A 25615-nucleotide genomic window follows, 5' to 3' on the forward strand; every position below is an offset into this window, starting at 1 on the left:
ATAATTAAGCAATCAATTTGCAAACATCTAGAAGATAATAGGTGATAAGTAAGAGTTAGCATGGATTTGTCAAGAACAAATCGTGTCAAACCAACCTGATGGCTTGTTACCCTGTCAAAGAAAGATTTGTGGATAGGGGGAAAAGCAGTAGACATGATATAAAGTTTTTTCTCTTAATTAATTAGCCTCTTAGAGTTAGTATGACAACTCCAACCTTTTCATGTTCTCTGTATGTGTGTGTGTGTATATATGTATGTATATATATAGACACACACACACACACACACACACACACACACACACACATTCCATTCTATGTATCCGATGAAGTGGGCTGTAGCCCACGAAAGCTCATGCTCAAATGTTAGTCTCTAAGGTGCCACAAGTACTCCTATTCTTTTTGCGGATACAGACTAACACGGCTGCTACTCTGAAACATGGTATATCTTGAATTTAGTAAAGCTTTTGATACTGTCTCACATGACCATCTCAAACAAATAAGGGAAATGCAACCTAGATGGAGCTACAACAAGGTGGGTGCAAAACTGGTTGGAAAACCGTTCCCAGAGAGTAATCATCAGTGGGTCACAGTCATGCTGGAAGGGCATAACGAGTGGGGTCCCGCAGGGATCAGTTCTGAGTCCGGTTCTGTTCAATATCTTCATCAATGATTTAGATAATGGCAGAGAGAGTACACTTATAAAGTTTGCGGACAATACCAAGCTGGGAAGGGTTGTGAGTGCTTTGGAAAACAGGATTAAAATTCAAAATGATCTGGACAAACTGGAGAAATGGTCTAAAGTAAATAGGATGAAATTCAATATGGACAAATAAAAAGTACCCATTTAGGAAGGAACAATCATTTGCACACATACAAAATGGGAAATGACTGCCTAGGAAGGAGTACCGCAAAAAGGGATCTGGGGGTCATAGTGGACCATCAGCTAAACACTATTGCAAGCCAAAAAAAAAAAAGGAAACATCATTCTGGGATGTATTAGCAGGAGTGTTGTAAGCAAGACACAAGAAGTAATTCTTCCGCTCTACTCAGTGCTGATTAGGCCTCAACTGGAGTATTGTATCCAGTTCTGGGCGCCTTGTTTCAGGAAAGATATGGACAAATTGGAGAAAGTCCAGAGAAGAGTAACAAAAATGATTCAAGGTCTAGAAAACATGACCGATAAGGGAAGATTGAAAAAAATTGGGTTTGTTTAGTCTGGAAAAGAGAAGACTGATGGGGGACAGGATAACAGTTTTCAAGTACATAAAAGGTTGTTACAAGGAAGAGGGAGAAAAATTGTTCTCCTTAATATCTGAGGATAGGACAAGAAGCAATGGGTTTGAATTGCAGCAAGGGAGGTTTAGGTTGGACATTAGGAAAAACTTCCTGTCAGGGTGGTTAAGCACTGAAACAAATTGCCTAGAGAGCTTGTGGAATCTCCATCATTGGAGATTTTTAAGAGCGGGTTAAGACAAACACCTGTCAGGGATGGTCTAGATCAGTGGTTCTCAGACTTCTGTACTGGTGACCCCTTTCACATAGCAAGCCTCTGAGTGTGACCCCCCCCCCCTTATAACTTAAATACACTTTTTTGGTATATTTAACACCATTATAAATGCTGGAGGCAAAGCAGGGTTTGGAGTGGAGGCTGACAGCTCGTGACCCCCCATGTAATAACCTCACAACCCCCTGAGGGGTCCCGACCCCAGGTTGAGAACCCCTGGTCTAGATAATACTTAGTCCTGCCATGAGTGCAGGGGACTGGACAAGATGACCTCTCGAGGTCCCTTCCAGTCCTACAATTCTAAGATTCTATAATGCATGCGCATTACTGTAACCATAACAGCTAGAGACCCTCCACACACACTTTTTTTTTCTTTTTTTAATTAAAGCTGAGACCTGGTGTCAGTGCCCACCTGACCTGCACAATCCTCCTCACTGCCAGGCGTTCACCCATATGTTAGGAAAACACTGCTTTACAATACTGCTACATTAATTTAAAAAGCTGTCCATCTGAGGATCTAAAACACCCTTACATAGGTGGGTTATATTATCCTCATTTTACAAATGGGGGGGGGGGGGGGAAGAGAAGAGAGGGGAGGAAAGGAGAAGAGGAATTGAAGCACAGTGATTTCCCAAGGTCTCAGACTATCACTGACAAATTCAGAAAGTTCATAAATCTCATCTGCTCACAGCTAATTCTGTGATTTAATTGTAAGACTAAACTTTTCAGTCTGCTGAGAAATAGATGTCCAAAACTCAAGAGAACTACTACTGAGTACCCTTTATATTGGACATCAGTGGGCACATTAATGTTCAAAATAAACAAACTGTTCACAATTATGTAAATCTACCGAACAAAATAATATATAAAACAGGAAAAATATATCTCTAGCCTTTCTTGTGATGCATGTAGTATATAAAAGTTAGGAAATGCTGCACTTCAGTATTAAACGAAGATAATTGCTTGTAGGATAATCACATTCTCGGCCAGATTAAATGACCAAAGTCAGAAAAGTGGTTAGAGGTGAGTGATGCCAGTACTAGTTTCAACACCATCAAAAATATTCATTGCAGCCAAGGTGGTGTTTTTCATTCATGCCTTCATTAGTGATTTTAACTGTTTTGCACTTGTACTTTATTTTCCTATAGAAAGGTTGAATCTCATTGGTTGATAACCATTAAAACAAATTTAGCTGCAACTAAATATAACCTAATGCTAAATTTGGTGCCTCTTTTTGTTAACCAAGAAGATATATATATATCTATGTACATTTATTTAAGCAACTATATAGCTTACCTTACATTTGTTTCAGTTTCTTCATTTTTACTTTTTTATTATGTTAGAAAATGGTGAATGATGCATTTCTCATTTACTGGATGATTAATTTCTTACTTGCAATTTTTATCCAGCTCTATTTGGATGTAAATTCAAATTCAATTAGAGTGCAAAACAGCACTGTAATTTTTTTAAGCTAAATTAAACTACCTTAAATGTGCTAGGTCTATAAGATGGAAAAGTTTATCAAAATTAATTTTGCAATTAAAACTAACATTTCTTAAACAAAGGAAGTGGTATCTCTAGTTAGTGAATTGAACTGATTGTTTCTGGTCACCATATGCTTTAAGATCTTACAGCTAGTAGATCTCATCCTCTCAGACCTAATTTTTATTCATAGATTGGAAGAGGAAAGCTTGCTTTCCTACTTTTTCAACTCCCAATTCGTTTATTAACTTTTAATGGACTCGTCAGTCAAATTCAATGGAATGAACTAATAGAATAAACTGAAAAGAAGAAAATATTCTCTCTGCACCTGCAGAAGATGCTATTGCAATCAAAAGCTGGTTTAGCACTTCAGCAAATGCTGGGTGTAGGTGCTCAGCCATTGACTTCCACAGTTCAGTGGTTAGACTTTACAACTTGGCAGCTAACGTACCACTGAATATTATTTTTGTATTAAAACACAGTAATTTAAATTAAATAAATCATAGGTTTAGTCTTAACATAGTTTGCCCATTTCAACTTGTATATAAATAGGTTTTAAAAATATACTTGTATTTAATTTAAACAAAAACACCATTATCATGCACCCCACTTTCAATTACTTTGCACTTCTTGCTCTTTTCATTATTTAAAGGAATGCTGTTTTGCCAGAAAAGAAATCTATTGTCAGTCTTCATGGAGTTCAGAGGAGTTTTAGATATGGGAGGTTTAATTAAACCTCAGCATAGTGGTAGCTATCATTTACAATGCAAAAGTCTATTAAAAAGTTATTTGTTTGGAATAGGCTTTAATTTTATAGTTCTCAATATACTAGAGAGTGAAATACCCCATAGGCAAACCCGAGTAATTTAATTTATTGTACTACAGAAAAATTACATCAAGAAATGAACATATAGTGCAGAATCTCACTAAATAACTGGGACACCCATTGCAAGGTACTTGCTACTTGGCAAAATTAAATAAGCAAAAGAAAACAAATGCAGGAAAAGATTTAGGTTTTTGTGTGCCCCTTGCCAGAGTAGCATTTCAGCATCTCCCCAGTAATTAAAACAAAACAAAAAAACAACAAACTACTCTTCCATTGCTTGTAGAAGAATTTATTTATTTTTTAAAGAGGTGAGTTTGACCTGTGCACACTCACATGCTATTGGAGAAATGCTAAATCAAAGCAGTGGAGTTTGCATTTAGTTCTGACAGGTGAAGTTAGTTTCACATAGGTTTTGAAATTTGGGGAGCCGAGTGCTCATGGGTGCTTAGGGATGGACCAGTGTAACAGCTTTTTCCTATCTGGGGACAGGGAGGTTTCTCATTTCTGCCTGAAGTTCTTGTATTCCTTATATTTATATTCGGTCCAAGGACCCAGATCAGACTGCCCATAGTTGGAAATTGTATGGCTAGGAATAGAATGGTTTGACCATTTCCAGATTTGTTTTCTCCATGTCAAGAGTCTTTAGCGTACAGCGTAGTGGGAGGAAACGAGGTGAGACAACACTGGATGTAAGGTCACTCCATGTTTCTATGATGCACACTAGCTGAAGTGACTCTCAGTGATGAGTCACTGGAACTGTCTTATTAACTAATGAGAGAGACAAGTGGCAACGTAGCCATGTTGGTCCCACAATACGAGTGAGAGAGGGTAGGTGAGGTAATATATTTTATTGTACTAACGTCTGTTTATAGAAGGGACTAGCTTTTGAGCTCCACAGAGACCTAACAAAGAGCTTTGTGACGTTCAAAAGCTTAACCCTTCTACCAATGGAAGTTGGTCCAATAAAAGATACTACCCAGCCTACCTCTCTCTTTTTCATATCCTGGGACCAGCATGGCTACACTACCACTTATTAACCAATAACTTCCTGCTTATCAACACAAGGCTGAGGTTCAGGTTATGCTTGGTTTGACTTTATATAGGATGGCTATTTATTGACTGGATGTAGCGGTCTTGCGATCTTTTCCCTGTATATGGGGTGAATGGGAACTGACTGCATTGGAAACAATTTAACTATATTATGAACTTCCTGTGGCTGGTGTTTCATATAGCTATTGCTTTCAGTTACAACTTGAATAAGAGTAGAGTAGGCGCATTGTCAGTGAATACCAGCAGTGGTGGTGAGCCGCTGGAACATGAAATACGTAGATATCAGCATTTGTGCTCAATTCTTTTGAGACCAGAGCTCAGGCTGAATCTGAGAGTGAGTAGAGTTGATGAAGACTTGCTCTGAAGTAGTGCAAAGTGGTTCTTGTGTGATATGATGTCCTATAGTAGGGGAAATGAAGGAGCATCCCAGCTAGTCCTGGAGATAGGCTTCTGCCTCTTCCAGGCTATGACCAAGAGAGAGTACATTACATTCTGTACCTCAGGGGGATGAATGGGAGATTGTGTGATGGTATAAGCAGTCTTGAATGGTACTTAGTCAAGATGCAGTTAAATATCCAGGGTCAGTTAAATTTTGTTCAGAAAGCCTTCAGCATTTACTAATAAGTGCTATATAGCACATTTTGTAAGAGTAATGAAAATTTAAAGATCTCACTATGGCACTCTGCTCTTAAATTTTGCTGAAAAGGAGAGACCACTTTTATTTGTAACTTGCCAACTGTACAGATTAGCAAAGTGCAAATTGAGACTCTTTGCTATAGTTTCCTTAATTTCACTCCAGTCAGTGAAAAAACAGTTACCTTTTCCGTAACTGGTGTTCTTCAAGATATGTTGCTCATGTCTATTCCACAATAGGTTTGTGTGCTCACCACGTGCACTGGTGCTGGAAGTTTTTCCCCTAGCAGTACCTATAGGGGGGAGAGCCCCCATGACCCCTAGAGTGGCAGCTGCCTGGGGCGGTATAAGGGGAGCTGTGCGCTCCCCCCACCCTCAGTTCCTTCTTGCCAGACAACTCCGACAGAGGGGAAGGAGGGTGGGATGTGGAATAGACATGAGCAACACATCTTGAAGAACACCAGTTACGGAAAAGGTAACTGTCTTTTCTTCTTTGAGTGATTGCTCATGTGTATTCCACAATAGGTGATTCCAAGCTATATCTGTTGGAGGTGGGTAAGAGTTGACAAGTTCCAAGGACGGAGGAGAGCCCTGCCGAACCTGGCGTCATCCCTGGTTTGGGAGACAATCGCATAGTGCGAGGTGAATGTGTGAACCGAAAACCACGTGGCAGCCCTACAAATGTCCTGGATGGGGACGTGGGCCATGAAGGCAGCCGACGAGGCCTGTGCCCAGGTCGAGTGTGCCCTCACAATGGGTGGTGAGTGAATACCCACCAGTTCATAACAGAAACGGATGCACAAAGTGATCCAATTGGAAAGCCGCTAAGTGGAAATCAGCTGGCCCCTCGCGCGCTCAGCCGAGGCGACAAACAGTTGCGAGGACTTTCTGAACGGCTTAATCCGCTCGAGGTAGAAAGCCAGAGCCCGCTGCATGCTGAGCGCATGGAGGCGGCGTTCCTCACTGGATGCGTGAGGCTTGGGGCAAAGGACCGGTAGAAAAATGTCAGGAGGAACGCGGGATGTAGGCGGAGCTGGACCTTGTCCTTATAAAAGGCCATGTATGGCGGTTCAGAGGTCAGGGCCCTGAGCTCCGAGACTCGCCTGGCCGACGTGATAGCAACCAGGAAGGCCACCTTCCAGAAGAGGTGAGACCAGGAGCACGTGGCCAGTGGCTCAAACGGGGGCCCTGTGAGACGAGCCAACACCAGGTTTAGGTCCCACTGTGGAACCAGGGGTCTAGAATACAGGAAAAGACGGTCTAGACCCTTAAGGAACCGGCTAGTCATAGCATGGGAAAACACCGTGTGTCCTTCCACCAGCGGATGGAAGGCCAATATGGCCACCAGGTGCACCTTGACGGATGAAGGTGCCAGGCCCCGGGACCTCCGGTGGAGGAGGTAATCAAGGATAAGCTGGATTGGGGTGGTCACTGGGGAGACACCCTGGTCTGCTGTCCACCTAGAAAACCGGGACCACTTTGCCAAATAAGTGCAGCGAGTGGAGGGCCGTCTACTTTTGAGGAGGACGTGCTGAACTTGTTCTGAGAACATCCTTTCCTCTCCACCTAACCATTGAGCAGCCACACAGTAAGGTGAAGAGCCGCTAGGTTGGGATGGAGGAGGCAGCCCTGGTCCTGTGAAAGCAGGTCCGGGCGGAGCGGCAATGGCCACGGTGGAGCTACCGCCAGGCCCATGAGGGTCCCGTACCAATACTGTCTGGGCCACACCAGGGCAATCAGGAGGACTCGGGCCTTGTCCCACTTTATCTTCTCCAGGACCCTGCTGATTAGAGGGAACAGGAGGAAGGCGTAGAGAAGCCGGCCTGAGCAGGACAGGAGAAAGGCATCAGAGCTAGTGCCCCTCCCCAGGCCCCCCTGGAGCAGAACCGGGGGCATCGCTGGTTCTGCCGAGTCGTGAATAGGTCCACCTGGGGAGTTCCCCACCTTCGGAAGAGCCGGAGGGCCACTTCCAGGTGGAGGGACCACTCGTTTTACAAGGAGAAGTCCCTGCTCGAGCTATCCGCCCTCTCGTTGCAGGCACCCAGTAAGTGGAAAGCCTTCAGGTGGATATTGTGGGGTATACAGAAGTCCCACAGCCTGAGGGCTTCAGGGCAGAGGAGCGGGCCCCGCCTTGCCTGTTGATATAGAACATCGAGGCCGTGTTGTCTGTGAGGACCCTGACTACCTTGCCCTCCAGGTGCGAGTGGAAGGCCATACATGCCAGCCGCACCGCTCTGAGCTCCTTAACGTTTATGTGTAGGGTCAAGTCCTGAGCTGACCACAGGCCTTGGGTCTGAAAGCTCCCCACATGGGCCCCCCAACCCAGGTCCGATGCACTGGACACCAGCTCCAGCAACGGGGCCCTGTCCCTGAACGGGACCCCTTGGAGCATGTTGTTCGGGGTGAATCACCATCGCAGGGAGATAATCGCAGCGTTCGGCATGGTGAGGACCTAGTCCATCCTGTCCGTAGCCTGGGAAAAATCTGAGGCCAACCAGAGCTTGAGGGGCCTCATCCTGGGTCTGGCGTGACGGACCAGGTACGTGCACACCGACATATGACCCAAGAGCTGCAGGCAAACCCTGGCTGTTGTCACCGGGAACCTTGTTACCGAATCGATGAGACCTTTAAGGGTCTCGAACCTGTCTGGCGGGAGGGAGGCCCTGTCCAACACTCCGTCCAGGAGTGCCCCGATAAACTCTATGAGTTGGAACAAGACTAACGTGGACAGCCCAAATGGGAAGACCGTAAATTGGTAATGATTCTGTCCCACCACAAAAGAGAGGAAGCGCCTGTACCCCTTGAATATGTGGATGTGGAAGTACGCGTCCTGTAGCTCGGGGGCAGCATACCAGTCCCCGGGATCCAGGGAGGAGATGATGGAGGCCAGGGAGACCATGCGGAACTGGAGCTTCACCATGTGCTGGTTCAGACCCATAGGTCCAGTATGAGCCTGAAACCCTCTTTGGCCTTTGGGATAAGGAAACAACAGAGTAGTACCCCTTGCCCATGAACTCCTCGGGCACCACCTCTATCGCTCCTAGTCTTAGGAACCGCCCCACCTCCTTCTCGAGCAGAGCTTCGTGCAAGAGGTCCCCCAGGAGGGACTGGGGTGGAGGGTGGTTGGGCGGGGAGGAGGTAAACTGGAGGGTGTAACCCCGGGAGATGGTGTTGAGGACCCATCGGTCCGAAGTGAGCCGAGACCATTCTGGAAGGAAAGCACACAACCGGTTGGAGAAGGGAAGCTTTATTGGGGTTGGATCCCTGATGAGGACTGGCGGGTTGCCCCGGAGCGTCCCATCAAAATAGTCTTTTCCCCGCCTGCTTGCTCTTGGAGGGTCCAGGCTGGGGGGCAGGCCGAGACTGCCTACGAGGGCGTCTCTTATAGTCCCGTTGTTTCTTATGGGCGGCCTCGTACTTCGGGAGGGTGGCCAGAGTCTGAGTCTGCTGCGGCTTGAACTTAGGTTTTGCCGGAGCCGGGACAGAGAGATCCAGGGTCTGGAGGGTCATGCGGGAGTCCTTCATACCATGCAGCCTTGTATCTGTTTCCTCTGCGAACAGAGCTTTCCCATCAAACGGGAGATCCTGCATGGACGATTGTGCCTCGCTGGAGAGCCTGGAAAGCAGGAGCCATGACACCCATCTCATGGACACTGTGGAGGCCACTGAACGTGTGGCCATGTCCGCAGCATCTAAGGCAGCCTGCAGGGAAGCCCGAGCTGCCGTTGCCCCTTCCTCCACCAGCGCCCTGAACTCCTTATCGTGCTCCTGGAGGGAGACCTCAAATTTCGGCAGGGAACCCCACAGATTAAATTCGTACCGACCCAAGAGGGCCTGATGGTTTGCCACTTGTAACTGGAAGCTCGGTGCTGCTGTGAAGAGGGGGGAGTCTTGGCCCTCTTGGCGTGCCCCGTGGACGGGGAGCAGTGCCGACTGGTCGATGGCACCGGCGGATTGCTGCATACTAACGCCGCAGTGCCCGGTACCGGCTTGGAGCGGCGTGCCAGGATCCGAGTCAGCGCCGACTCCATCAGAATGGCTCGGAGCCTAATGTCCCTTTCTCTTTTGGTCCGAGGCTTAAACGATTTGCAAAATCTTGCACCTCTTGCTGATAGGGGTTTCTCCCAAGCAGCGCAAACAGTCTGTGTGTGGGTCGCTTCTTGGTACAGAACGCCGACAAGAACCTTACGACTTAAATCCCGGGGCTCAGGGCGTGCCCCGGCCCAGGCTCACTGACTAACTAAACTAACTACACTAACTAACTACAGGTACTAAACGAACGAACAGTTCTGGGGACGAGCTACAGCAAAGCTGGAGCAGAGCAGTTCCGACGCACCTTCACTGGCGTCAAGAAGGAACTGAGGGTGGGGGGAGCATGCAGCTCCTTTTATGCCAGGCAGGTGCCACTCCAGAGGTCGCGGGGGGCACTCCCCCCTACGGGCACTGCTAGGGGAAAAACTTCCAGCACTGGTGTAGGTGGCAAGCACGCACACCTTTTGTGGAATACACATGAGCAATCACTCGAAGAAGAAAAAGGGTATCTAAAATGATATTCATATATCATGTTTAAATAAAACTGATTGTTAACTAAGCAATTACTTAGTAAACTTAGAAATTCTGTACCTCAGTTTCTTGCTATTTCCCAGCATGTTGAGTCCAATTGAGTTCCCTTTCAGAACTCTAAAACTTCCAGTTTTGCCTCGCCTTGCATACGTTTTTATGTACTCGCCACTGGTGCCAACAGTTCCTGGTCGACAGCGTAGTGACTGTAATGAGACAAACATAGTAAAGGAATGCAACTCAAGATATTTTTGCCGAGTGCATCATAGAAAAGCAACACACACACACGTTTTTCAATTTTTTTTTTTAATTCAATGGGATTACTATACAACTTTGTTTAAAATCTTAATATGTGTTTTAATGGATGAATATATAAAATACTTACCTTCTTTTCTTCACTGGGACTGAAGGACCCATCACTCTCATCTATGCTGAGCAGTTTTGCCTCACTAAACAGTCAGAGAGAAAAATATGGGTATACTGTAATACAGCAAAATAGTCTTAAAACCATACTGTAACTCAAAGCCAGTCTACACAGATGGTTTAAAAATACACAAAAATATATTTTTTTAAAACAGACCTCCCAAAAAAAACAAACATTACAATGGTCAGTGTAATAAGCAAGCAATATTATGTTAGATTTGTTTGGAGATTAACATTAAGTGAATGCACAAAGAAAAACTACAAACAGGAAATGAGAATAAAATAAAGTTACCAGCAATTCAAAATAGTGTACTGTTAACAAAACTTGAATATTTAAAAGGGGCCAACCTAATGCCCATGGGGTTACATAAATGGTTATGCTATGCAGAAAGCTTTAGTATATGAGATGTTTACACAACAGGAAAGTTATGCTAACTTTTGGATCTCCCAGCATTTGTGAAGTTATAATTCACATAAAATGGAGACCAAGGCACAATAAAGTCCTAAAATTTATCCTGTAGGCAGAACATTAATTTGTCCACAGGCAGAAGAGTATGATTAAATTACTGTCAAACTCACTATGCAAGTTTCACTTCAGGATGCAAGTTTAAATACCTTTACATTTTTATGATGTAAACTTCCACCAAAACAGACCAGTCTACCTTTGAGAGATATTCAATGTAATAGTAGATCAATGGCACAAGTTAGGATATGGCTCTGGAGAACTCTTAAGTCTGGATTCTCCAGATAAAAAGAGTACAGAAACCTGTACCCTATATGCCAGTGATACCACAATGAAAAAGTTGTATGAATGTAGAGAAATGGGGGTTGGGGAAAAACAGGTATGAAGTTCATAGGATACTGATCTTCTAAGACCTTTCTGCTGCATCTCTGTAATTAGACAAAAAGACCTTACGGAGATTAGAGCAGAATTTCAAAATATGCCACTGAAGGTTTCCCTTCAAGTTACAATTCTTCCTAGGTAGGATGAAGAACAAAGGATCCAATCCTAAGGAAAGGACTCCAATAACTATGCAAATAAATTTCTAGAAGCAAGACAGTGCATATAGTTAGGTTTGGTATGGATATGAATTGTGCAAACTTTTTCTCCATATTGAAAGCAAGCTGGTTAGTAATCAATGTTAGTGTATTCTAGCTTCAATTATGGAATCAGAACTTTTCTAAAGATATCATGGCAAAAGAAAAAAAGAAAAAGAAAAACTATTTTCAATTATACAGTCACAACAAGGGAAGAAAGGGGTTCAATATTTTTGACGGAATCTTTGTAGATTTGAAAACCTTCACATACTGCATTTTTATTTGCTTTTCAAGGATAGGAATTCACTCCCTCAAAGAGTTCTGTTGCACTTCCCTAGATCTGCAATAAGAAGAGAGATGGTACAGTTCGTGAAAAATGTGCAAGAGTAGCTACATACAGGACCTCGGTTGTTGGAAGACCAAAACCTATAGAAGAAATAAATGCAATATAGTCCAGTGAACATGCAACTGGATTGAGATTCAGGAGACAGATGATGTATCTAGCTCTCTCACTGGCCTGCTGTGTAACGCTGGTCAAGTAATTTTGCCTCTCGTTTCCCTTCCCACTCTTGGCTAATCTTTTCTTTTTAGACTTCAGCTCTTCAGGATAGGAATTGTCTTACTGCCTGCACAGTGTCTATCACAATGGGGACTCTAGATATTACTGTATTATAAACACAACAGAAGAGTACGAGAAAAAAAAAAAAAGAAGGAATATAAAGAAAAAAATCCAGAAAAAACAAAAAGTCTCAAAAGGATAAATTAAATTGAATAGGAATAGATTTTCTGATGCTCATAACTTTTGAGGAATAAAAGTAATGATAAGGATCAGAAAAATGTATTGTGATTGGATGATCTTAAAGAACACATTTGTTTTAAGTTTGTTCAAAAGAATACAAAGTACATATGCCTTAGATAAACTAGAATGTAATGTTAAAAAAAATTAGTATCCAGAGGTTTACATGCTCCATAAATACTAGATGCCTATATAATGTGATTCAAAGATGGTTAATAAAAATAGAAAAAAAAACAAAAAACCCTGTATCACACTTTATCTGCATACAGGAAATGTTTGTTTTTTGTTTGTTTGTTTTTTAAAAGGAGAGAGACAGAACGTCAGAGGAATATGGTTGTTGTGGGGCTTTTATGACTCAACCAACATTTTTGAAACAAAGTAGGTATTCTCTTTTCAAAAGAAATTAGATTTCTACTAATTAAACCAAACTAGGATATATTCTTAGTAGGTCTCATTCAGTAGCTACTTAAAAATGGAAGAAATTTAAAATAAACTCAAATCATATCCATTACCAATACACAAATTTTTTTAAAACAAAATACTTTAGAATATTAGACTTCTTGCAAGGAGGATATGTGTATTAAATTTTAGAGACTGAATACAAATTCCATTATCCTCATAATTTGTTTATAAACAATGAGATTTAGAGAAAAGCCATAATCCAAATAAAAGAGTGCTCAATTTTACCATCATCCAACAACTTTACACAAAGATAGGGCTAATGATTAGCATTAAATTTACCCTCCAAAAAGCTGCAAGCAGTCATATGTAATGTGTGTCCAGATCACACTTCAACCAAACCGAAATTTAACCTTGCTGAAAATCATTCTGCAGAAAACTAAGAGGTTGTTATTATTGCCTATTAAAAGATTCAGAGAAGAATCATTTCACAAGAAATTTCAAATATGTTAATAAACAGCATATAAAGATGCCTTCTCTAGAATTCAAGTGAAATGATGATAGCTCTATGAATTAATTGATCTTTGGTTGAAAAAAAAAAGTGACATTACTAATTCATCACAAAATTCTGGAGATTAAAAACCAGAATCTTGTCATAAATTGACTGCTTTAAACAAGATTCTCAACCAATTTATGGGGCAAGCTAAACATTTTACTAACAGATAATACACAAAGAACCAGCAGGTATATGTGAGGAAGTGAATAAAAGGAATAATCTAGGATTAGAAAACTAAAAGGAATGCCATCTGACTACATTGTCCATCCAGTCTGGAATACAGGGAAGCAAATACTCATCCTCCCAAAATTAACAGAGGGGGCTTTTTAAACATCTTATAAAAGATCTTTAGAGACTAATAAACCAGATATTAGAAAAACTTGCAAATTATATGAAAAAAGCCAACCCTCTCATATTTCAAATTTTTTTATAATGAGATATTTGAGCAGAAAGGAACCAGTCTTCACCATAAGAAGTATGAAAATCAGCAGAACCTTGGGCTATTATAAACATACCAATAAATTATAAACATGTGAAGACAGACTGATAGGCCTCTCACAGATGTGCTTAATGTGGTATTAAAAGGGGAATCAATACCAGCTTCTTTTCAACAGTTTGCAGTAACTTATTTCTAAATCTGGAAAGGACCTTAGTGCATGCTCATTACATTTCTTTATTAAACTTACACACAAAGAATATGGTCAACGTATGCCTGATCAACATCAAAATATTGCCAAGCTACAAGAGAAACTAAGCAGGATTTATATATAGTGGCTATTAGGTTAAGAATGTTATACTGGGTCCTGTTCAAGAACCCCCCTCTCAACTTCTCCTATTAGTGTGGAGGAAAAGGCATTTGACAGGGTACGGTGGCATTAAAAACCAAGTCAATGCCCTGGGCACAGACCTGCAGTTTATTCAATGGATAGAAACATCACAATTACAACCCCACGCAACAACTGATATGCACCTCTACCCCGATATAACGCGACCCGATATAACACGAATTCTGATATAACGCGGTAAAGCAATGCTCCGGGGGGACGGAACTGCACACTCTGGCGGATCAAAGCAAGTTTGATATAATGCGGTTTCACATAACGTGGTAAGATTTTTTGGCTCCCGAGGACAGCATTATATCGAGGTAGAGGTGTAATGTAAATGGATACAGTTCGAATACTTTTTCTCCCTACCAAGGACACAACGCAAAGATGCTATCACCACTTATTTTCCAGAGCAATGACATCACCTACCTACCTACATTATATAGGAGAACAAAATGCAAATGTGTCTTTTATTTGTTTTTGACTTATACCAAAAATATGCTATATGACAAAAAGAACGAGGCGTACTTGTGGCACCTTAGAGACTAACAAATTTATTTGGGCATAAGCTTTCGTGGGCTAAAGCCCACTTCATCAGATGCATGCAGTGGGAAAATACAGTAGCAAGATTTTATATATATACATACACACACAGAACGTGAAAAAAATGGGGGAGACTAATCAATTAAGGTGGGCTATTATCAGCAGGAGAAAAAAAAACTTTTGTAGTGATAATCAGGATGGCCCATTTCAAACAGTTGACAAAAAGATGAGAGTAAGAGTAGGGGGGAAATTAGTATGGGGAAACAGTTTTTAGTTTGTGTAATGACCCATCCACTCCCAGTCTTTATTCAAGCCTAATTTAATGGTGTCCAATTTGCAAATTAATTCCAATTCTGCAGTTTCTCATTGGAGTCTGTTTTTGAAGTTTTTTTGTTAAAGAATTGCAACTTTTAGGTCTGTAATTGAGTGTCCAGGGAGGTTGAAGTGTTCTCTGACTGGTTTTTGAATGTTATAATTGTTGACGTCTGATTTGTGTCCATTTTTTTTTTTTGCGTTGAGACTGTCTGGTTTGGCCAATGTACAGTAACTCCTCGCTTAAAGTTGTAGTTATGTTCCTGAAAAATGCGACTAAGTGAAACGATGTTAAGCGAATCCAATTTCCCCATAAGAATTAATATAAACAGAGGGGGTTAGGTTCCCGGGAAATTTTTTTCATCAGACCAAAAAACTATATATTATATAGATATACAGTATACATTTTAAACAATTTAATACTGTTCACAGCTATGATGATTGTGAAGCTTGGTTGAGGTGGTGAAGTTAGAGGGTGGAAGAGGGAGGGATATTTCCCAGGGAATGCCTTGCTGCTAAATGATGAACTAGCACTCAGCTGAGCCCTCAAGGGTTAACACATTGTTAATGTAGCCTCTCACATAAGGCAGGGGAGACAGCATAGGAGACGGAGACAGACACACACCTTGGGGGGGGAGGGGGGGGAAGAGAGGAGAGAGATGCACACTGACGCTTTAAGTAAGCTGACCCACTCTTAAGTGCATTGTCTTTTTAAGTGGATCAGGAAGTTGAGACAGCAGCTGTTGCCCCAAGCTCTCTCTGTTTCTCTCCATCCATGTCCCCTCCCTGCGCTATATGGAGAAGGGGTAAGTGGGGTGCAGGAGCGGGAGGAAGGAGACACCCTGATATTAGCCCCCCCCTTTTCCCCCTGCACAGCAAGCAGGAGTCTCTGGGAGCAGCTCCAAGGCAGAGGGCAGGAGCAGCACATGGTGGGGGGGGGAGAGACAGCTGAACTGCCTTGATAGCATGCTGGGTGGTTGCAGCACAGGGAACTTAAGGGAGCAGGGAGCGGATAGGGGGGCTGCCGGTCCACCCTGGTTACAAGCCCCCACCAGCTAGCTGCAACTGGCTGCTCTTCCTGCAAGCAGTGGACAAAGCAGGCGGCTGCCAAACGACATTAGAAGGGACCATTGCACAACTTTAAACGAGCATGTTCCCTAATTGATCAGCAACGTAACAACGAAACAACGTTAACCGGGATGACTTTAAGTGAGAAGTTACCGTACATGGCAGAGGAGCATTGCTGGCACATATCACATTGGTAAATGTGCAGGTGAACGAGCCTCTGATGGCGTGGCTGATGTGATTAGGTCCTGTGATGCTGTCCCTTGAATAGATATGTGGACAGAGTTGGCAACGGGCTTTGTTGCAAGGATAGGTTCCTGGGTTAGTGTTTTTGTTGTGTGGTTGCTGGTGAGTATTTGCGTCAGGTTAGGGGGCTATCTGTAACTAAGGCCTGGTCTACACTAGGAGGTTATGTCCAATTTAGCAGCGTTAACTCGAATTAACCCTGCACCCGTCCATACAACGAAGCTATTTATTTCGACATAGAGGTCTCTTTAAATAGATTTCTGTACTACTCCCCAATGAGGGGAGTAGCGCTAAATTCGACATGGCCATGTCGAATTAGGGTAGGTGTGGATGGAATTCGACACTAATAGCTCCGGGAGCTATCCCACAGTGCACCACTCTGTTGACGCTCTGGACAGCAGTCCAAGCTCGGATGCTCTGACCAGCCACCAGCCACACAGGAAAAGCCCCGGGAAAATTTGAATTCCTTTTCCTGTCTGGCCAGTTTCAATCTCATTTCCTGTTTGGACATCGTGGCGAGCTGAGCAGCACTGGCAACGATGCAGAGCTCTCCAGCAGAGGTGACCATGCAATCGCAGAATAGAAAGAGGGCCCCAGCATGGACCGATCGGGAAGTCTTGGATCTGATCGCTGTGTGGGGCGATGAGTCCGTGCTTTCAGAGCTGTGATCGAAAAAACGGAATGCAAAGATCTACGAGAAGATCTCAAAAGCCATGATGGAGAGAGGATACAGCCGGGATGCCACGCAGTTCTGCGTGAAAATCAAGGAGCTGAGACAAGGGTACCAGAAGACCAAAGCGTCAAACGGACGCTCCGGATCCCAGCCCCAGACACGCCGTTTCTATGAGGCACTGCATTCCATTCTAGGTGCGGCCGCCACCACTACCCCACCACTGTCCATGGACTCTGACGATGGGGTATTGTCGACAGCCGCTTCCTCGGAGACGTTCGCGGACGGGGAAGATGAGGAAGGAGATGAGGATGACGAGGCAGTCGACAGCGCTTTCAACCCTGATTTCTCCGACAGCCAGGATCTCTTCATCACCCTCACAGAGATTCCCTACCAACCCTCCCAAGGCGGTAACCCGGACCGTGAATCAGGGGAAGGATCAGTAGGTAAGTGTTTTAAACATTTATTTTGAACAGAATAGGAATGGTATCTTAACAATGGGTTTTTCATGATTAGTTTGCCCTAGGCACTTTAGTTTTTAGTCCTTGCCAGTGCAGCTACTGGAAAATTCTGTCAATATGTACGGGGATAGAGCAGAAATCCTCCTGGAACATCTCCACGAAGCTCTCCTGGAGGTATTGTGAAAGCCTTTGCATCAGGTTCCTGGGGAGAGCAGCCTTATTGCGTCCTCCATGGTAGGAAACTTTTCCGCGCCAGGCTAGCAGCAAGTACTTCGGGATCATTGCCTCGCAAAGCATGGCGGCATACGGCCCTGGTGTTTGCTGGCATTCATGCAGCATGCGGTCTTTCTCTGTCTCCGAAATCCTCATCAGAGTGATATCACTCATGGTGACCTGCTTTGAATTAGGGGAATGTTAGTATTGGGACTGATTGCCTGTTCCTTTATATAACTGTAACCGGCGGTTTACAGCCACGCGGTGGAGGCGGGACAGGGGCAGCATGCAGGGATCTTTCCCGGGGACAGCCGCGAGGGGGGTGGGAAAGGGGCAGAGTTCATGCTGGCCGGATTGCCGGCAGCAGGAACTGGCCAATGCTAGGAGCATTGCTTGGAATGTGAAAGGAGGGCACTGCTATAAATTAAGCTTTAAGAAACCAAAAGTCTACGGCTTACCATGTCCGCCTGCTAGCCGAATTCCGTTGTCCGGCCCCGCTTGTGTGATCTGTACAGCAAGACCCCAGGCACTCAATGGGAAGGCCGAAAATTTGACCTTGTACTGAGTGCGCATGTGATAGGTGCTGTGCATGGTCTTGTTCACAGAGAAAGACTATATTCATTGTTCGCAAAACTGTATCTTTGTGAGGAATTCACTCCCTTTTTCCCATCCCACAGCTGCGAGTATCTCCCGAGCTACCCCGGCATCCCCCTCCCAGAGGCTGGCGCAGATCAGGTGACGAAAGAAAAGGACACGGGCTTATGGGCTGCTCCCGAGCCGAGGCGGCACAGCAGACCCAGTGGAGGGAGAACATGTCGCAATACCAGCGATCACACAGCGAACGGGAGGACAGGTGGCGGCAGGAAGACCAGCAGGCGACTCAAACGCTGCTTGGACTAATGAGGGAGCAAACGGACACTCTCCGGCTCCTTGTAGATGTTCTGCAGGACCGGAGGCAGGAGGACAGAGCCCCGCTGCATTCTATCTCTAACCGCCCTCCCCCGCCACAAAGTCCCATCCCCCCCTCACACAAAGTCCCAAGAAAGAGGGGCGGCAGGGGCCGTGAAAAGAGTCACTCCACCCCTGCAGACTGCTCAAGTAGCAGAAGACTCTCATTCCCAAAGATTTGAGAAGTCCTTTCCTTCACTCCAAAAGCACCTCACCCAAGCCCCCGTCCCAGTTTCATCCCCTGTGTAGTTAATAAAAAATACGTTTCTGTTAATTACTGTTTCCGTCATGTTCTTTTAGAGGAGAGTGTGTTTGAAGGGGGGGGGGGGAGGGGGTTGGTAACTGGAGAGGACAGTCACCTTTACCAGGGTACAGACCTGGGGGCAGGTTCAGCAGAAGGTCACCCACACACACATTGCAGTCACTAAGCACCCTGGTCAGTCTGGGAGGTGATTTTCATGTTCTGTGTGGGAGGGCTATGTGAGTTTGTGGCGGGGGAGGGCGAAAAACAGATCTTATGCAGCGGTCCTTAGCCTGGATGACAGAGCCACGCAGCAGGGGATCTGTAACCACCCTCCCCCGCCACAGAGTCACATAGCCCCCACACACAGAGTCCCGAAAAGGAGGGGTGGCAGGCTCCGTTGAAACAACCAGTCCACCACTGCGGACCACTCGAGGAGCAGGAGCCTGACATTCCTCGAGTTTAGAAGTATCCTTTCCATCACTACACCCGCTCCCCACCAGAGTCTGCGTCCCTGTTTCAACCCTTTACCATGAAATCCTTAAGAAAACGGTGTTAATGAACAAAGTTTCATTTATTTTATTTTTAAAGGTGTGTTGGAAGGGGGGGAAGGGGGTTGGTAACTGGAGAGGATAGTCAACATTCACTGGGTAAAGAAACGGGGGCAGGTTCAGCTTCTGTTTAAACAAACTTAATAGTCACAGGTTACCCTGCTCACTCTGGAACCTAGCTTTCAAAGCTTCCCGGATGCACAGCGCGTCCTGCTGGGCTATTCTAATCGCCCGGCTGTCTGGCTGGGCGTAATCAGCAGCCAGGCGATTTGCCTCAACCTCCCACCCCGCCATAAACGTCTCCCCCTTGCTCTCACAGAGATTGTGGAGCACACAGCAAGCTGCAATAACAATGGGGATATTGGTTTCGCTGAGATCAGAGCGAATCAGTAAGCTTCTCCATCTCCCCTTCAGACATCCAAAAGCACACTCCACCACCATTCTGCACTTGCTCAGACGGTAGTTGAAGAGTTCTTTTTCACTGTCCAGGGCGCCTGTATAGGGCTTCATGAGCCAGGGCATTAGCGGGTAGGCTGGGTCCCCGAGGATCACTATAGGCATCTCCACATCCCCAACAGTTATTTTGTGGTCCGGGAAGTAAATACCTTCCTGCAGCCGTCTAAACAGACCAGAGTTCCTGAAAACACGAGCGTCATGAACCTTGCCCGGCCATCCGACGTTGATGTTTGTAAAACGTCCCCTATGGTCCACCAGTGCTTGCAGCATCATTGAAAAGTAGCCCTTTCGGTTAATGTACTGGCTGGCCTGGTGGGCCGGTCCCAGGATAGGGATCTATAATCCCATCGCAGCGAAGCCATCTATGATCACCTGCACTTTTCCCAGGGTCACTACGTTTGAGAGCAGTAGCTCAACGATTGCGTTGGCTACTTGCATCACAGCAACCCCCACGGTAGATTTGCCCACTCCAAAGTGATTCGCGACTGACCGGTAGCTGTCTGGCGTTGCAAGCTTCCAGAGGGCTATGGCCACTCGCTTCTGGACAGTCAGGGCTGCTCGCATCCGGGTGTCCTTGCGCTTCAGGGCAGGGGACAGCAACTCACAAAGTTCCAGGAAAGTTCCCTTACGCATCCTAAAGTTTCGCAGCCACTGTGATTCATCCCAGACCTGCAGCACTATGCGGTCCCACCAGTCCGTGCTTGTTTCCTGGGCCCAGAATCGCCATTCCACAGCATCAACATGACCCATTGCCACCATGATGTTCACGGCGCGGGGTCCCGTGCTTTGCGAGAGGTCTGTGCCCCTCTCAGACTTAATGTCCTCACCGCGCTGCCGTAGCCTCTCGCCCGATTTCTCATCATCTGCCTCTGAAAAAGGTGGATGATAAGGTGTGAGGTGTTGACAACGGCCATAACTGCAGCAATGATCGCAGCAGGCTCCATGCTCGCAGTACTGTGGCGTCCGCGCTGTCAATCACCAGAAAAGTGCGCGAACTGATTGCCCGGCGGCGCTTTCAGGGAGGGAGGGTGGGAGTGAGGGTTGAATGACAACAGTTACCCAAAACCACCCTCGACACATTTTTTGCCCCAGCAGGCATTGGGGGCTCGACCCAGAATTCCAATGGGCAGCGAGGACTGCGGGAACTGTGGGATAGCTGCCCACAGTGCACCGCTTCCAATGTCGACACTTGCCCCGTTAGTGTGGACTCACAAAGTCGAATTACTGTCCTTAGTGTGGATACACACGTTCGACTTTGTAATATCGGTTCCATAAATTCGCTTTAAGTAAAATCGAACTACTCTCGTAGTGTAGACATACCCTAACTCTGAGCTCCCTAATAAAGAGATACAGTGGTTGAGGTAATATATTTTTATTGGCCCAACTTCTATTGTTGGTGAAACAAGTTTTCAAGCTACAGAGTTCTCCTCCGGGTCTGGGAAAGGTACTCAGTGTCACAGCTAAACACAAGGTGGAACAGAATTTAGCACAAGCAGTTAACACTATTTAAGGGACCACTCAAGGTCAAGTGGCACTTAACACCCCTGTACCCATGGGGGGAGAAATGGAGGGAGGAGGGTTGGTGGGTTACAGATAGTTGTAACAAGCCATAAATGCAGTGTCTTTATTAAGACCATGATTTTTAGTGTTGAGCACAGTTATGAATCTAAGCTTCCAAGCTCATCTTTTGAAAGTGTTGTACAGGTTTCCCCGAGGACTAAATCGGTCAGACATACAGTGATCGCTTTGAGGGGGAAAAAATAAAGTTGTATTTAAAATTATTTAGAAAACTAAAGCAAATCTAGAGAGCTAGGAAGGACAGTTACTGTCAAATTGAATATTTTCCAGAGATTTCTCTCCAAAACTTTGTCAACATTTGTAACAAATAAAAATGTATTAGACAAGCATAACATACTAATAAGTTGTTAAAGGGGATAAACATCATTAAATGAAAGCCGCAATACCATTTCGACAAAAGTAAGGGAGGTAGGGATTAAAGAAAAAGGTGGAACAGATAGACGAACACAGACCTAACATGGACAACTAGAAGTAGTTTAGAAAAAAGGTAGACTCTTAAGTCTATATAGTCACCCTTGAATCAATACAACTTTAAAATTCTGGGATAACATACAGTAAACTTAGCTTCCCTTTCCATATCTGCTATGATTTCCACAGAGAGAAGTTTAGTAGGGCTATCAGACTATTAAAAAAGATAGTCGCAATTAATTGCAGTTTTAATCAAACTGTTAAACAATAGAATACCAATTTAAATTTATTATACAAGTACTGTAACGCAATCTCTATCATGAAAGTGCAACTTACAAATATAATGGTTTTTATTTTTTACATAACTGCGCTCAAAAATAAAACAGTGTAAAACTTTAAAGCCTACAAGTTGAAGGATGAAAGGGCATACCAATGTTTAGCATATCTGGCATGTAAATACCTTGCAATGCCAGTTACAACAGTGCCATGTGAACGCCTGTTCTCACTTTTAGAAGAAGCAGGCATTATCTTCTGTAAATATAAACAAACTTGTTTGTCTTTGCGATTGGCTGAACAAGAAGTATGACTGAATGGAGTTGTATGATGTGAACTGAAAAATACCATTTATTTTATCTTTTTTACAGTGCAAATATTTGTAATTAAAATGTAAAGTGCTCACTTTTCACTTAATATTCTGTGTTGTAATTGAAATCAATATATTTGAAAATGTAGAAAAACATATTATAAATATTTATAATAAATTTTAATTGGTATTCTATTGTTTACAGTGTGACTAAAACAGCAATTAATCACAACTGTTTTTTAATTTGTTTTGCGATTGACAGCCCTAACATTTAGATTTTATTCTGAGCTCAAGATCAGGGAGGTTAAGAAATGGGATGTAGGAAGTAGGTGAGTCATAGATTCGTAGTATTTTTTTTCCCCCTCTTTTTCTTCACAAAAAATAAATACAGAAATTAAAAACAAGCTTAACAACCTTCAACTACTCTTGTATTTACATTTGAAGAATTATATTCTATGTAGCTTAGGGTTCTATCAGCAGCTACATATGTAAGATGCAGATAAAATTCAAACTCCTAGCTATGGGAAAAAGCAGAAATAGAAAGATGGTTTCTATCAAAGAATTTTTGAACACAATGAACCTTGTATACAGCTATACCTTTATAAAAATAGACTATATGCAAAAAAAGGGAGAGGAATAGGAAAAATACAATTACAATACTCAATAGCTTCTATATGTTATACAAAAGAGAAGAAAACTAGGTGGTTATGAATCAGTGGTATCAAACCTGTGAAAAATTCATAAACAAAAATCTGCAAACATGTTAGATTATCACTGATCCAAATAAAAGCTGAGTCCTGTAGTATATGAAAATATAAAAGAATACTTACACTGCTGTCTGTTGGACCTATTTTATGGGAATGTACAACCATTCAGAAATACTGGTTTAAATTAGAGAACAGATTCACTATGAAAACATGTACTACCCAATGACTCTTCAGAGATTTTACCGGGACTACCACTAAATACAAGTCTCATTCTATGCTGAGAAGTCATCTTTTGAAGGCAGCCAAAGGCTAGTTGGAAATTATTGGAAGAAAAAAATCATCTCCTGGTGTATCATCTTCATTTTCCAAGAGGAGTAAAAAGCAAAACTAAACAGCCAGCATAAAAAAAAACACCCAACCAAACAATACTTCACACTAAAATGAAATAAATTAAACTATTAAAACTGGCAATTTAAAAAACAAAGTGTTAAATAGGACAGTAAGGAAATTAATTATGTATTATTTTTGTGAAACCTAAGTGAGACCTTTTAATGAAGGCTTTTCTAAATTTCTGACAAACCTCCATTTCAACGAGGGGATCTCAATGCTTGCCATTCAATGTACATAGTATTTCTAGTAACTTAACATACTATGTGTGTTAAGCATGCATACTGTGGGGGAAGGAGGAGATTGTTTTCTTGTATTTGCTTCCCTCGTAGCTTCTTCTGCCTGATTTTCTCCTTCCACAGAATTTTGCCACTATTGATATAAAGCCTTCTCACACACTACTGGAACAGTATTCTTGGGTCTTTCAATCCAAGAGACTCTACATCTATTTTCAAATGAGATTTGAAAATATCTCCCCTCTCTAGTTAAATTTGGCACTTAAAACAAGAATTCAACCTCTTTGCTTGCTAGGCATAAAAATAGAATAGCATCATCAAAATTACAGTTTTTAGTTAATTTTTTAAAATGCTAACAGATTTGCTCCTAAATTCTCTGAAATTCAGAGAGGGAGTCCTTTAAGAAATTTAGCAAGCTACTGTTGACTTTTTAGACCCCACTGAATGATCTTAAAACAAACAAAAACAAAACAAAACCAGACAATTTATCCACACAGTTAAAACTCACTGAAGTTTTGTATAATGGGTACATTTGGGGAGAAAAAAGGATGAATTATCATATTTATTGAAGATCAGATTTTGCTGTTTAATTCATAAATGAAAGCTTATTATTCTTCAGCAAGACTGACACAATCTCCTTCAAAAGGTTCCATGAAAATTTCCCTCCTCCAAAATGATTGTCATCTCCTTTTGGCCTCAATGGGACTGAGAAAGGTTGCCTTGCCAAAAATGCCCCCATTCACCTACTCCTCAGAGTGTTCCTCTCCCCACACAGCATAGAGGATTATCATCTTGCGGAGGGCAGGTTGGCTTCACTCCCTTTGGGAGCAATAGGAAGAGTGCCCAGTTTAAAAGAGGGCGATTCTTCATGAGTTTCTCTAAAGCAGAAGATTTTATTCTTCATCTTATACATTAACTTTCATTTTTAAAATTCAAAGAAAGGACCACCGTCCTAAATATTTCTTTTTAAAAAGCTACGCAATCCACCAGATATACTAAACCGCAATTTAAAAGTCATACTATGCATCTTCAAATAATTAGAAATATCATGAGATCATTCTCTGATTTCTCATTTACTGTTCATGTATGAACCTTGTAATAATTTTTGGAAACCAAGAAATTTCCCAGACAAAAAGCTACATTAAGTTTGAGAAAACATATCAGTAATTTAGAGTAAAATATGTGGGAAAGATGAGATAATTATTTAAAAAAAAAAAAAGTATTACAAACCAAACAGGTATGAAAGTGCACAGTTATGGAACAAAGACAACCTCTCCCGTGTTTAACAACATGGAGTTGAGGGGAGAATCTAGTTTTGTTCTTTAAAGCCAGTTTAATCTAACCTGAGACTACAAACACTAAAATGCTTCAATCATAATTATATGGTTATTGCAGAAAGGCACTATAGGGCAGAGCTAGGATTGTTCGGGTATCCTGTGTGTGTCTTTACCTTACCTTTCATTTAAATTTAACCGTCAATTCTGAATTTCCTGAATTCGTATTGTTTGTTTTGGGGATAATTACAACATCTCTGCCAATTATTTTACCTAAATTACTGATTTATATCTTAACTCTATTTGAATGTATTTTTTTGTCTAGGAATAATTAAGAATGACAAGTTCTTCCAAAATAGATTTTTCTTAAATTAGTATTAAATTATTGAAGAAAAAGTTAAGGATCTAATTTTCTACACACACTATTATATACTACAGTTTATTAATAATTTATAAAAAATTAGGTTTCTATAATTAAGCACTTTTATGTTCAATAACCTAGATAAAAATATCCTTACTCTTTCTCTGCATCTCCTTCACTTTCTTCTGCGTGATCAAAGCTCCAATTATTTTTATAACCTCCATCTCTCTTGGATTGTGATCTATTCAAAGCTGAAATGAAAACAAGTTAAAATAAGTCTTGA

The 25615-nt window shown here is 42.9% G+C and overlaps 1 protein-coding gene across 6 annotated transcripts in view; it reads right to left on the bottom strand.

Annotated features, from left to right (window-relative positions):
- SENP6 (SUMO specific peptidase 6) overlaps positions 1–25615 on the bottom strand; it is a 152456-nt gene that overhangs the window by 102046 nt on the left and 24795 nt on the right. For 5 of the 6 annotated variants that reach the window (XM_026654594.1, XM_026654583.1, XM_026654589.1 and 2 more), the window contains exons 2-4: positions 25490–25583; positions 10442–10505; positions 10120–10262 (exon numbers count right to left, since the gene is read on the bottom strand). In XM_026654594.1, coding sequence (XP_026510379.1) covers positions 10120–10262; positions 10442–10505; positions 25490–25583 — 301 coding nt within the window. Of the gene's footprint in view, positions 1–10119; positions 10263–10441; positions 10506–11788; positions 11858–25489; positions 25584–25615 lie in introns of all 6 variants that reach the window. The other variant, XM_026654599.2, reaches the window with a different exon arrangement.

Source organism: Terrapene carolina, unplaced genomic scaffold (genome assembly GCF_002925995.2).
Source record: "Terrapene carolina triunguis isolate 2854851 unplaced genomic scaffold, T_m_triunguis-2.0 Scaffold42, whole genome shotgun sequence".
NCBI lineage: Eukaryota > Metazoa > Chordata > Testudines > Emydidae > Terrapene > Terrapene triunguis.